The 12,198-nt window shown below is 68.5% G+C and overlaps 2 protein-coding genes across 5 annotated transcripts in view; one reads left to right on the plus strand and one right to left on the minus strand.

The window, feature by feature from the left end:
- Positions 1–12,198, plus strand: part of GATAD2A (GATA zinc finger domain containing 2A) — an 85,352-nt gene that overhangs the window by 60,985 nt on the left and 12,169 nt on the right. The gene's annotated exons all lie outside the window — the stretch shown is intronic.
- On the minus strand, positions 152–11,814 carry ANO8 (anoctamin 8). 4 transcript variants are annotated; one of them, XM_054286649.1, is made up of 17 exons: positions 11,712–11,814; positions 8,866–8,976; positions 8,167–8,299; positions 7,954–8,092; positions 7,617–7,713; positions 7,079–7,195; positions 6,804–6,931; positions 6,320–6,481; positions 5,702–5,854; positions 5,380–5,506; positions 5,246–5,301; positions 4,670–4,744; positions 3,090–3,743; positions 2,664–2,855; positions 1,970–2,098; positions 1,413–1,523; positions 152–1,023 (listed from the first exon to the last, which is right to left on the minus strand). In XM_054286649.1, the coding sequence occupies exons 1-17, from the start codon at positions 11,812–11,814 to the stop codon at positions 361–363; spliced, it is 3,150 nt and encodes a 1,049-aa protein (XP_054142624.1). In that variant the 3' UTR covers positions 152–360. The 4 variants fall into 4 exon arrangements, with proteins under 4 accessions (XP_054142624.1, XP_054142623.1, XP_054142622.1 ...); XM_054286648.1 differs by having other exon boundaries at positions 152–1,020; positions 1,970–2,101; XM_054286647.1 differs by having other exon boundaries at positions 1,970–2,101.

Consider the following 12,198-nt stretch of genomic DNA (forward strand, 5'->3'; position numbering starts at 1 on the left):
GCCCGGGGGACCGGGGGGACCCGGGGGGACACAGCCCAGGGGAGCGGGGGGACACGGCGGGGACACGCAGCACAGAGCACCGGAGCGGAGCGCGGCGCCCGCGGCCCCCGGGCCGGCCCCGCGGGCGAGCGGCGGCGAGAGGCTCCCGACGGCCACGGCCGCGCGCAGCAGGGACCGGGCGGCTCCCGGAGCCGCCGGAACCGCCGGAGCCCCGCTCAGAACCGGGCACCGCCGCCCTCCTGCTCCCCCGCCCGGTTCTCCGGCTCCCCGTGCGCTCGGAGCCCCGCTCAGCGCCGGGCACCGCCGCTCTCCTCCCCCGCCCGGCTCCTCCCGACCCCCCGGAACCCCCGGAGCCCCCGGTCAGAGCCGGGCACCGCCGCCCTCCTCCTCCGCCCGGTTCTCCACTTCCTCCCGCGCCCCTTCCTCGTTGAGATGCGACTTCCCGGGCCCCGCGTCCGCCGAGGGCCCCGCGCGGGGCTGCGGGGACGCTCCGGCCGCGCCCCCGTTGGCACCGACCCCTTCGGACTTGCCGAAATTAAAGAGCTTGCCGGGGTTGAAGGGCTTGGTGGGCGACTGCACCTTCTCGGTGCCCGCGTCCCGCTTAGTCTCGGGCGATTTGAGGAATTTGAAGCTCAGGAACCCCGGCAATTTGTTCTCACTGCCCGTGGGCGACTGCGGCGACCTGGCGGCGGCGGTGCCGGCCGCGCCGGCGCCCCCGGACAGGAACTTGCCCTGCAGGGGGATGATCTGCTTCAGCTTCATCACGTTGTTGGTGGCCAGCAGCGAGCTGGGCCGCTTGGGTTTGTCGGGGCCGTGCGCGGAGGAGCCGCCGGAGCTTTTCCCCTTGGCCTGGCCCTTGTCGTGCGCCGGGTCCTGCCCGGTGTCCCCGGCCTTGGCGGCCTCGTCGCGGGCGGGGTCGCGGTCGCGGCGCGCCTGGAGCTCGGCGTGGCGCTGCCGCTCCTCCTCCTCGCGCTTGCGGCGCTGCTGCTGCTGGAAATGGTGCTGGGCCTGCCGCTCGTGCTTCTGGGGACAGCGACAGGGGACATCGAGGGGACACCGGGACAGCGAGGGGGCACCAGGAATGGGGCATGGCTGGGAGACATTGACGGGACACAGCCGGGGGATATTGAAGGGACACTGGGCATGGGGCATGGCCAGGGGATATAGAGGGGACACTGGGCATGGGGACATCAAGGAGGACACCAGGCATGGGGACACAACAGGGGATGCATCTAGGGGACATCAGGGACACATTGAGGGGCACATTCAGGGGACACTGGGCTTGGGGACACTTCAGGGAGGTCGCAGGGGCATTTTGGGGAGGCCATCGGCCATGGGGACACCTCTGGGAGCCCAGTGGTGCTGGGGACACTTTGGGGACACCTTGGGGATGCCACCCCAGCAGGACCCACCTTGAAGGCCTCGCGGCGCTGGTACTCCAGCTTGGCCATCTCCTCGGCCACCCAGGCGGGAATGTCGGGAATGGCCACCTGGATCACGTACTTGAGGAGCAGGGCGAAGTGCTGGGGACACGGGGACAGGGGGACAGGGGACACGGGGACACACCTCAGTATTCCTGGCACTCCTGAAATCCCATCCTTCCATCCGAAAATCCACCCCTTCCATCCCAAAATTCTGAATTTCCGCCCCAAAATCTGGCCCAGTGTCCAGGGAATTAATTAATTAATTGTCCAGGGATCTGAATACCCAAGGCTGTCAGTACCCAAGGCTGTGAGTACCCCAGAATTTGAATACCCAGGGATTTGAGTACCCAGGGATTTCTGGCTCATCCAGCCCAGCACTCACCTGGCCATCCCCACCCTCGGCCATCACCTCCCTGAGCCGTGACCCAGCCTGGGCGCCCCAAATCCCACTGAGGTGACCCTGGGGTGACCCCAGCCCCCATTGGGGTGACCCCAGCCCCCATTGGGGTGACCCCGGGGTGCCCCAGCCCCGCCGCCCCCAGTACCTCGAGCACCACGACGCAGACGATGGCGGCCTGGGGGCTGAGTCCCGGGAAGAGGCGCTGCAGCTGCCCGCACTGAGCGATCAGGTAGCAGTTAACCATGATGGCCAGGACGCCCATGGCCTCCATCACCTTCTGCAGGACACAATTGGGGCATTAATTAAAGGGTGGTTTTGGTTAATTTGTTAATTAGTGTGGTGGTTAATGGGGATCACACTGAGCGATCAAGTAGCAGTTAACCATGATGGCCAGGACGCCCATGGCCTCCGTCACCTTCTGCAGGACATGGTTGAGGCATTAATTAAGGGTGGTTTTGGTTAATTTGTTAATTAGTGTGGTGATTAATAGGGATCACACTGAGCTGATGCTGTCCCCCCTGTCCCCATGTCCCTTGTCCCCCCTGCCAGTAGCCAATGCTGTCCCCATGTCCCCATGTTCCAATGTCCCCCGTCCCACCTGCCAGTGGCCGATACTGTCCCCGCTGTCCCCAATGTCCCCTCTGTCCCCCGTCCCACCTGCCAGTGGCCGATACTGTCCCCGCTGTCCCCATGTCCCCTCTGTCCCCCGTCCCACCTGCCAGTGGCCATGCTGTCCCCTCTGTCCCCGCTGTCCCCATGTCCCCTCCGTCCCCCGTCCCACCTGCCAGTGGCCGACGCTGGCCATGCTATCCCCATGTCCCCTCCGTCCCCCGTCCCACCTGCCAGTGGCCGATGCTGGCCACGCGCTGCCCGAAGGGTCTCTGCAGGCCCGTGCAGAGCTTGAAGGCGTCGCTGCGGATCTCCAGGACGTTGTTGAGCAGCGCGCAGGCGGCCGCCAGCGGGAAGGCCGAGGAGAACAGCACCACGTAGCCAAACTGGATGAACATCTCCTGGTAGTCCTGGAAGGTGTCCTGAGGGGACAGCGGGGACACCACACACGTCACCAAGGGCTCCGGGGTGGCACCTGGTGGGACAGCTCGGGAAGGGACACTCTGGGAGGCCACCAGACACAAGGACACCTCAGGGGCCCCATGGGACACCTGGGGGATCCTGATGGCCACAGGGACACCTCAGAGAGCCCCAGAACACCTTGGGGAACCCAGGAGGTCCAGGGAAAGCGGACAAAGGAGACAGAAGCCACCCACCTCATACTTCTTCATGCAGCTCTCCACCTCAGCCTGGGTCAGCTGCGTGGAGTAATCCTCCTCGGGGGGGTCGATCCACGAGGCGCGGTTGCGCTTCCTCCCTTCCTCCTCGCCCTCCTCCTCCTCCCTCCTCCTCCTCCTCGCCAGCACCGCCGGCTCCGCCGCCCTGCCGGGGCTGCCGGGCTGCGCTTCGGCCTCCTCCTCCTCCTCGCAGAGCTCGAACACGGCCGCGGGGTCCATGCCCTTCTCCACCATGGTGGGGCTGCCCTCCTCCAGGAAGGGCTCGTCCTCGGTGCCGGCGGGCTCGGCGCGGCGCTCGGCGCGCTCGATGAAGCTCACCTTCTTCAGCTTCAGCCCGCAGTCCAGCGCGCTCTCCTCCTCCGAGTCCGAGCCGCGCCGCTCTTCCTCCGCTGCCGCCTCCTCCTCCTCCTCCTCGGGCACGCCGCAGCCGCCGTTCAGGCATTTCTTCTCGCCGCGCTCCGCGGGGCCGTGCGGGGGCGGCCGCGGGGTGAGCAGGCGGAGCAGGGCCCGCCCGAGCTCCCGCAGGCTCCGCACGCTCAGCTCGCCGCGCCGGAGCCGCCGGTACAGGTGCGGCTGCGACACCTCCCGCACGTTCTGCAGGAACTGCCGCGTGATCAGCAGCGTGGCCAGCATCTGCGGGGACACGCGGGACGCGGTGTCACCCCCCACGCCGATGGCCGGGGAATGTCCCCACGGCCTGGCCCCGCGGGGCTCCTGGCGCTCCTGTGCTGTCCCCGCTCCTGATGTCCCCGCAGTGTCCCTGCTCTTCTTGCGGTGTCCCTGCTCCTCCCTGTTGTCCCTACAATGTCCCTGCTCCCCTTGTGGTGTCTCTGCTTCCCTTGTGCTGTCCCCGCTCCTGATGTCCCCGCAGTGTCCCTGCTCTTCTTGCGGTCTCCTCGCGCCGTCCCTGATCCTCTCTGCTGTCCCCGTGGTGTCCCCACCCCTCTGTGTCACCCCCCCACAGTGTCCCCTCTGCTGTGACCCCCGCCCACCGCTGACACCCCCATGGGGCGGAGCCGCAGCAGCGCCACCGCCACCCTGGGTGGGCTGGGGACACCTGTGCCCCCTGGGTGCCCCCTGGGTGTCCCCTGGGTGTCCCCTGAGTGTCCCCTGCGTGTCCCCTGGTGTCCCCTGGGTCCCCTGGGTGTCCCCTGGGTGCCCCCTGGGTCCCCTGAGTGTCCCCTGGATGTCCCCTGGGTCCCCTGGGTGTCCCCGCGCTCCTACTTTGGATACTCCCAGGGTCCAGCAAAAGCGCAGGAGGCGCCTGAGGAAGATGAGGGACAGGTGGAGGTGGAGGAGGATGGAGGGGAGCAGAGCCTCCCGGAGCTGCCGCGCGAGGCTCTGCGACAGGGACAGGATGAGCAGGAGCTGCGGAAGGGACACAAAAGGGACACAAAAGGGACAACACGGCGACACCACACAGGGACAGAGACACGCCGTGAGCCGCGCTGGGCGGGGACACAGGCGGGGACAGCGGAGGGATGCGGTGGTGGTGGAGGGCGTGGAGGGGTGTTGGGGACACTGTGGGGACATCGGCCCCGCTGGCAGGGTCCCCTCACCTCCTTGAGGCGCTCCATGTCCTTGAGGTAGAATCCGATGTAGAAAAGGCTCAGGTAGGAATTGACGAACTGGAACTGGTGGCGACAGCAGGGTGGCACCTCGGTCACCTCGGTGTCCCCTCAGCGCTGGCCGAGACCTTCTGCTTCCCTCCGTGTCCCCTCTGTGACATCTCCAGCCCCAGCTGTCACCTCTGCAGCTGCCAGGACCCCTCCGGTCCCCTCTGTCCCTCCTGGACCTCTCTGGTCCCCTCTGTCCCTCACCAAGAGCCACTGGGACACCCCAGTGCCCTCTGTCCCCTCAGCAAGAGCTGCCAGGACCTCTCCAGTCCCTCCCACTCCCCCGTGTCCCCGATCCTGGCCCCCTCCAGTCCCCCAGTGTCCCCTCCATGTCCCCATGTCCCTGTGTGCCCCCGTGTCCCCCATCTCCCCAATGTCTCCAATGTCCCCGTGCCCCCATGTCCCCCCATGTTCCCATGTCCCCCCATGTTCCCATGTCCCCCAGCGTCCCCAATGTCCCCGTGTCCCAATCTCCCCTCAGTGTCACCCCAGTGTCCCTGTGTCCCCGTGTCCCCTCACCAGGACCATTTTGATGATGAGGTGTTTCTCGTAGGCGCTCTGCAGCCGATAATTCTCTGCAGGGCACAGGGCGAGTCAGGGGGGCCCGGGGGTCCCAGGGCCACCCCAGGGCCACCCCAGGGTCCCCAGCGCACCCATGTCATTGAGCCACAAGGCCACTTTCTTGTAGAGCTCGTCACAGGTGGTGACAATGACAGCCAGGATGATTTTGGGCAGGAAGCGAAGGACGCGAGGCAGCTCCTGGATGCTGAGCACCAACTCCTGTGGGGACAGGGACAGGGACAAGGTGGGGACAGGGATGGGACAGGGACAGGGATGGCACAGGGAGACAATCAGGGCCAGGATCAGGACCGGAGCAGGACCAGGAGCAGGAGCAGCACCAGCAGCAGGAGCAGTGCCACTGTCATTGTCCCCAGAGCAGTGCCACTGTCACTGTCCCCAGGGCCGGTGCCACACCTGGAGCTGGAAGCAGCCGAGCATGAGGAGGAAGACGACGGTGAGGCAGGCCAGGCAGACGGGGAGGCTGACGAGGCTCTGGAACAGGAGGCGCTTCCAGGGTGGGTAATAGAACTCCTCAGCGCTGGTCACCGGGCTGATCCGCTTGGTGCCCTGTGGGCACGGCCCGTGGCACACAGGGGACAGGGACAGCGACAGGGAGCCATGGCACACCCACGGGGACAGGGACAGGGACCCACGGGGCACTCACAGGGACAGGGACAGGAACAGGGACAGGGAGACATGGGGCACCCACGGGCACAGGGACAGGAACCCCTGGGCACCCACAGGGACAGGGACCCCACAGCACCAGGGACCCACGGCCCATGGCACACACGGGGACAGGGACCCCACAGATCCTGGCACCCCACAGCTCCAGGCACCCCACAGATCCAGAGACCCCTGATGGGACCCTGGGGCTGGTGGCTGAGCCCCCCTCAGGATGGGATCTGGGGGCCTTCCTGAGGAATGGGATACCCCAAAAGGGATGGGATCCCCCAAGGAATGGGACCCCCAGAAGGGACAGGACCCCCAGGAATGGGGCCCCAGAAGGGAGGGGACCCCGTGCTGGCGTCTGACCCGAAACTGGGGCCGCGGCTCCTCCAGGGACTCTGCAGGGGTGTCCAGCGTCCCCCACTTGTAGGCAAACTCGGCGCCGCGGCGCTTCCACTCCTCCAGGAACAGCGTGGCCCAGATGACATTGAAGATGGCAAAGACCACGCAGGAGATGTCCTGGCTGGTCTGGGGGACAGACAGCACCGACTGCACCGGGGTTGGTCCCCTCCCCGCCCCCCCAGCCCCCCAGCCCTGAGGGAATGGATGGGGTGGGGCACTGAGGGAAAAGGAGGAAGGAATCCATCAGGGAAGGGGGCAAAACCCCACAAGGAAGGATGGAAAACCTCAAGGAAGGATGGAAACCCTCAAGAAGAGTTGGTAAACCCCAAGGAGGGATGAAAACCCTTAAAAGAGTGTGGAAACCCTCACAGAAGGATGGGAACCCCAAGTGGGGATGGAAACCCCCAGGAAGGTTGGGAAGCCCCCAGAGTGGCCCCAGAGGCTCCACCTGGTCGCTGTCGGTGAAGGTGTAGAGGATGGAGCCGAACACGGCCGGGTACACCATGGCCGAGGTGTAGAAGCCCAGCCAGGCGAAGTACATGGCGATCTTCACCCCAAAATAGTCACAGATGTCATCTGGGCAGGACACAGGGGACATCAGTGGGGCCGGGACCCCAAAACTCCACTGGAGTCACCCCAAAGCTCACTGAAGGGCTAGGGCCCTACAAACCCTCCTGGAGTGACCCCAAACCCTCCAAGCCCCCCAAGCGCCCCCGGTCTCACCGAGGGGCTGTGCCTCGCACACCGCCTGCACCCAGGACTTCATCAGGCGCTTGAGGATCCTCTGCTCGTGCAGCGGGAACAGCTGCTGGATCACCCCCCGCGCGGCCAGCTCCGGGACTGCCACGGGGACACGGCGTCAGCGACAGCGGGGACACGGGGACACGGCCCGGGGTCCCCACTGCCACCCCGAGGGGCCCTGGGGGGGCAGGAGTAAGGGTGGGGACAGTGGGGACAGTGGGGACAGCTCTGTGCCCACCAGGATCCTACAGACCCCGCCCAGCACACGGCCCCAGGGATGGGGACAATGGGGACAGGGGGTCACGGACAGTGGGGACACGGCCCGGGAACCCCACTGCCACTCCGTGTGGCCCCGGGGTGGTGGGGCTGGCACAGGGACAACGGGGACGGTGGCACGTGGGAGCTCCGTGCCACAGGGCCAGTGCCACCAGGTGCCACACGTGGCAGTGTCAGCAGTGTCACTGGCTGCCATGGCACTGTCACCGGCTGCCATGGCAGTGTCACCAGGTGCCACACTCACTGATGGGCTGGCCCTCCAGGAAGTGGATGTTGTGCAGGGACTCGCCCTGCTTGGCCCGCAGGTTCTCCAGCCAGTAGCGGATGATGCTCTGCCGCTCCTGCAGGGGACATGCTGCCATTGGCCCTGGCCTGTCCCTGTCCCCAGTGCCAGGGGCGCCTGTATCCTCACCAGCCTCCCCAGATCTCCATATCCCGCATCCCCATATCCCAACACCCCCATATCCCTGGATTCCCGTTGTTCTGTATCCCCTATCCCTGTGCCCCACATCCGGGTATCCCATATCCCCTTATCCCACATCCCGTACCCCCACACCCCGTTCCCCACACCCCGTCCCCACCTGGGAGCTGAAGAAGCCGAGCTCGTTGTCGATGTTCTCGTAGATGAAATCCTCCTCGCAGGAGAAGCCGCGGGTGCCGCCCCCGAACTCCGCCTTCACCGGCTTGCGCAGCCCCAGCTCGTCCGCCCCGCGCAGCAAGCTGGGGGCAGCGTGGGGACAGTGTTGGGACAGTGTTGGGGACATGCTGGAGACACGGCGGGGACGGGCACGCACCTCTCGTAGGTGGCGGTGAGGAAGAAGGCGTAGACGCGCGTGTGCCGGTGGTGCCGCACCTGCACGATCAGCTCGGGGATGCCCAGGCGGATGTGGTTCAGCAGCCACAGCAGCGTGTGGTCATCCGTGCTGTCTGCGGGGACAGCGCCGAGTGTCCTGCCCCGTGTCACCGGCCCGGTGCCCATCCTGCCGCGTGTCCCTCATCCCCGTTCCGGTGCCCCTCCATCCCTGCGTCCCTCACCCCACTCCTGATCCTGCCATGTGTCCCTGTCCCAGTTCTCATCCCTCCAGGTGTCCCTCATCCCTATCCCCATCCTGTCACCTGTCCCTGTCCCGGTCCCCATCCATCCACACATTCCCTATCCCTTCCCACGTCCCCACCCCTCCCTGCATCCCCAATACTGCCCCATCCCACGTCCCACCCCAATCCCACATCCCCAGTCCCCCAATCCCCCATTCCCCCAATTCCCCATCCCCTCTGCCCCCTCCCGGGCTCTTCCTCCCATCCCCACCCGCTCCTGCCCCGGCTATCCCGGGTTTCCTGGCCACATCTCAATCCTGGTTTTCCCGATCACATCCCGATCCCGGTTTTCCCGGCCCCACCCCAATCCCGGTTTTCCTGGCCACATCCCGATCCCAGTTTTCCCGGTCCCACCCCGCCCCTATCCCGGTTTCCCCGGTTTCCCGGCCCGTTCCTACCCGGGAATGTCATCAGCACGTCGCAGTTCTCCGTGGGCACCGTTTTCATCCAGGCCTTGTGGGACATGATGTAGCGCCCGGCCTGGAGCAGCCGCTTCCCGAAGAGTTTATCTGCGGGGGGAGGCCGGGCAGGGATCAACCCCCGCGGGCGGCGGATCCCAGAGCGCCCCGGAGCCCCGGGCTGGCACCGGGACGCGTCCCCGCCTGTCCCCAGCCCGGCCGCGGCACGGGGCACGGCGCTGCCACCGCCCTGGCATCGGGTTTCTCCTGCGGCAGCTCCCAAAATCGGCCCCGACAGCTGCGGGGAGGAGCCGCCAGCGCGCCCCGCCACCCCCGGCGGTGCCCAATGTCGCGGGGTGTCCCCTCGGAGCGTCCCCAAGGGCTCTCACCTCCTCCCGGAGCGCGGGCACGGAAAAGCGCAGGAAAAACGGGGATGGGGAAAAGCAGCCGGTCTCCATGGAAACCGCGCCGCCGCGCCGGGCTGCGGTGGGGACGGTCCCCAAAGCACCCCCGGGTGCGGTGGCACCGAGGGGACACGGCCGCTGCCCCGCCCCGCTGTCCCCGTGCCCGGTGTCCCCAAAGCGCCGCCCGGGGAGGGCGGGGACGGGGAGGGATCCCAAAAAATCCACCCGGCGCTGGCAGGGAGAGAGGGAGACGGTGGGGACCCCGCTTGTCGCTTCCCTGCCTGTGTCCCCTCGCGCCTCAGTGTCCCCTCCTCGGCCCGGGATGTGGCGGCGCCCCGGGGCTGGGAAGGGCTCGGGGTGCCGGAAACCGCCCGGGAAAACAGGAAATGCCAGAGCTGATGATGCCCGGAAGGCACCCCAAAACCGGGCACCTCTGTGGGACCCCCCCAAACCCGGGCACCACTGCTGGGCCCCCCCCCCCAAACCCGGGCACCTCTGTGGGACCCCCAAACCCGGGAACCTCTGTGGGACCCCCCAAACCCCGGGCCCTGACGGGCTCTGAAAGGCTCCGCTGTCCCCGAGCCGAGGGTGGCACTTGAGGACAGCGCCAGGCTGCCACCCCCGCTGTGGCACCGGTCCGGCAGGCTGGGCACGGCCGTGTCCTGTCCTGGGGTGCGGGAGTGCCAGGCCGTGGGGGTAAGGGGGTTCCAGGGTTTGGGGGTAATGGGGTGCCAGGCCGTGGGGCAATGGGGTGCCAGGCTGCTGGGCGATTGAGGTTTAGGGGTGCTCGGGTATTGGGGTGCCGGGGCGTTGGGGGGCTGGGGTGCCCGGGTGTGGGGATGTTGGGGTATCGGGGTGCTGGGGGTATCAGGGTACTGGGTTGTTGGGGTGTTGGGATGCCAGGGTATCAAGTTATTGGGTGCCAAGGTGCTGAGGTGTTGGGGTGCCAGGTTTTTGAGGTGCCAGGCTGTTTGGGTGTTGGGGTGTCTGGGTGTTGGGGTGTCTGGGTGTTGGGGTGCCAGGTGGTTGATGTTTCTGGGTGCAGGGGTACCAGGGTGTTACTGTGCTGGGCTCTTGGGGTGACAGGGATGGGATGCCAGGGTGTCAAGGGTACTGGGGTGCGGGGGTGCTCGAGTGCCAGGGTGTTGGGGTATCAGGATACAGGGGTGCTGGGGGGCTGAGGTATTGGGGTACCAGGGTGTTGGGGTGTCAGGCTTTGGGGATGTTGGGGTACCAGGGTGTTGGGGTACAGGTGGTGAGGTGCAGAGGTAGCTGGGTGTTGGGGTATTGGGGTGCCAGACTCTCAGGGTGCCAGTGTTTTAGGGTGCCCGTGTTTTAGGGTGCCAGGCCATGGGGATATCAGGCTGCGGGGCTACCAGTGTGCCCGGTGGGCACGGGGCACTGGCGGCGGTGGCCGTGCCACCCTGGCCGGGCAGCCGGGTGACGCCGGCGGGCTGAGCTCACCCACCCTGCATTATTTATGTCCTGCCCGCAGCGGTGCCACCCGGCGCGGGCGGCGGCTGCGGGGCCGCTGCCACCCGCGTGGGGCACTGCCCACCCCGGGGGCACAGACCCAGGCCCGGGGGGCTTTCCGTGCCCAAGCTCATGGAAAAGGGGGGTCCCCAGCACCCCCAGGCAGGCTGGGCTTGGGGGGCGACCGCCACCCTCACCCCGCTGTCCCCGCGGCCCCTCCCGACACGCGGTGCCACCACCGAGGTGGCCCCGAGGGCTCGGCCGGGCCGGCGCGCCGTGTGCCACCCCCCGGGTCCCCCCGCTTGTCCCCGTTTGTCGCCGGCCGTGCCGCTCACCTTGGCTCCCGGGCTAAGGTCACCGGAGCTGCGGCGTGGCGGGCACCGAGCGGCGTCCCGGGGGGCACGAAGTGGGTCACCCACCGCCGGCAGGAGCCCCGCTCGGTGCCGCAGCTGCCGCCGGGCCCTGCCAGCCCCCCCCCGCCCCGGGCACCCCGATCCGGGGATGTCACCTGGCACCGCGCCACGCGGGGGAGGGGACCCCAAGGCCGGCGTGGGGACAGCGACACAAAGGCTGCGAGCTGCGCCACCCCCCTGTCCTGCTGGGGGGAGCACGGGCCTGGCAAGGGGGGGGTGGCGGGGGCAAAACGCCTTCCCGGGGTGGGGGGGCCACGGGGGGTGTCGCCGGTGGGGGGGGGGGACACGGCGTCGGCTGCCGGCGCCATCCGGGGGGCTCGGGGCTGTCCGGAATGGGGGGAAAGGTGACAAAAACCCCTCCGAGAGCCACAGAACCCCCCGCAATGAGGCGGGACCCGCCCGGGCGGGGGGGCTCGGGACCGCGCCGGTACCGGGGGGACGCTCAGAGCTCCGGTACCGGCAGCCCCGACCCCCCCACCGCCTCCCGGCCCGCATCCGCAGCGAGCCGCATCCCGGCCCTCCCCGTGCCCCTCCCGCACCCCCCGGTTCCCCGTACCCAGCACGCCGGTGGGCGCCGCCGGTTCCGCTCGCTCCTCCGCGGCCGGGCCCCTCCGGGGCCGCTCTCCGTCCTGCGCCGCGGCCGCCGCCGCTTCGGGCATGGTGCGGGGCTCGGCGGCGGCGGCGGGGCCGGTGCATGGGGCCGCCGGGGCCGCCGGGGCCGCCGCTGCCGCCGCCGCTGCGGCCGGGAGGAGGGACAAAGGCGGCCGCGGCGGAGCGGAGCGCGGAGCCGCCGCCGCTCCCGGTACGCTCCGGTTGGCCGCGGCTCCCGGCCACGCGTGTCCGGCCGCGCCCCGCGGGGGGGGCCCGGGGGGAGCGCGGGGGGCGGCTCGGCACGGGGGCGGCACCGGTGGCCCCCCCGCGGTGTCCCCGGTGTGCCCCGAGGTGTCCCCCCCTCACCTCCCCACATCGCCCCCCCCGCCGTGCTCGGCTGTCCCCAGCGGTGTCCCCAAGCGCCACCGCCCCGTGCCCCCGGTGCCCCCCCG

The sequence above is a fragment of the Melozone crissalis genome, unplaced genomic scaffold, assembly GCF_028551555.1.
Source record: "Melozone crissalis strain CALT ecotype California unplaced genomic scaffold, PUWL_Pcris_2 ptg000054l_1, whole genome shotgun sequence".
NCBI classification, from domain to species: domain Eukaryota; kingdom Metazoa; phylum Chordata; class Aves; order Passeriformes; family Passerellidae; genus Melozone; species Melozone crissalis.

Bases quoted from the DNA above. Each gene is read 5' to 3' on its own strand.
- ANO8 (XM_054286647.1), bottom strand. From the start codon at position 11,814: ATGCCCGAAGCGGCGGCGGCCGCGGCGCAGGACGGAGAGCGGCCCCGG. The intron at 6,932-7,078 runs GTGAGACCGGGG...TGTCCTGCCCAG, and splicing joins GTGCGAGGCACAGCCCCTCG to ATGACATCTGTGACTATTTT. The intron at 5,302-5,379 runs GTGCGCTGGGGA...TGTGCCCTGCAG, and splicing joins CTTGTGGCTCAATGACATGG to AGAATTATCGGCTGCAGAGC.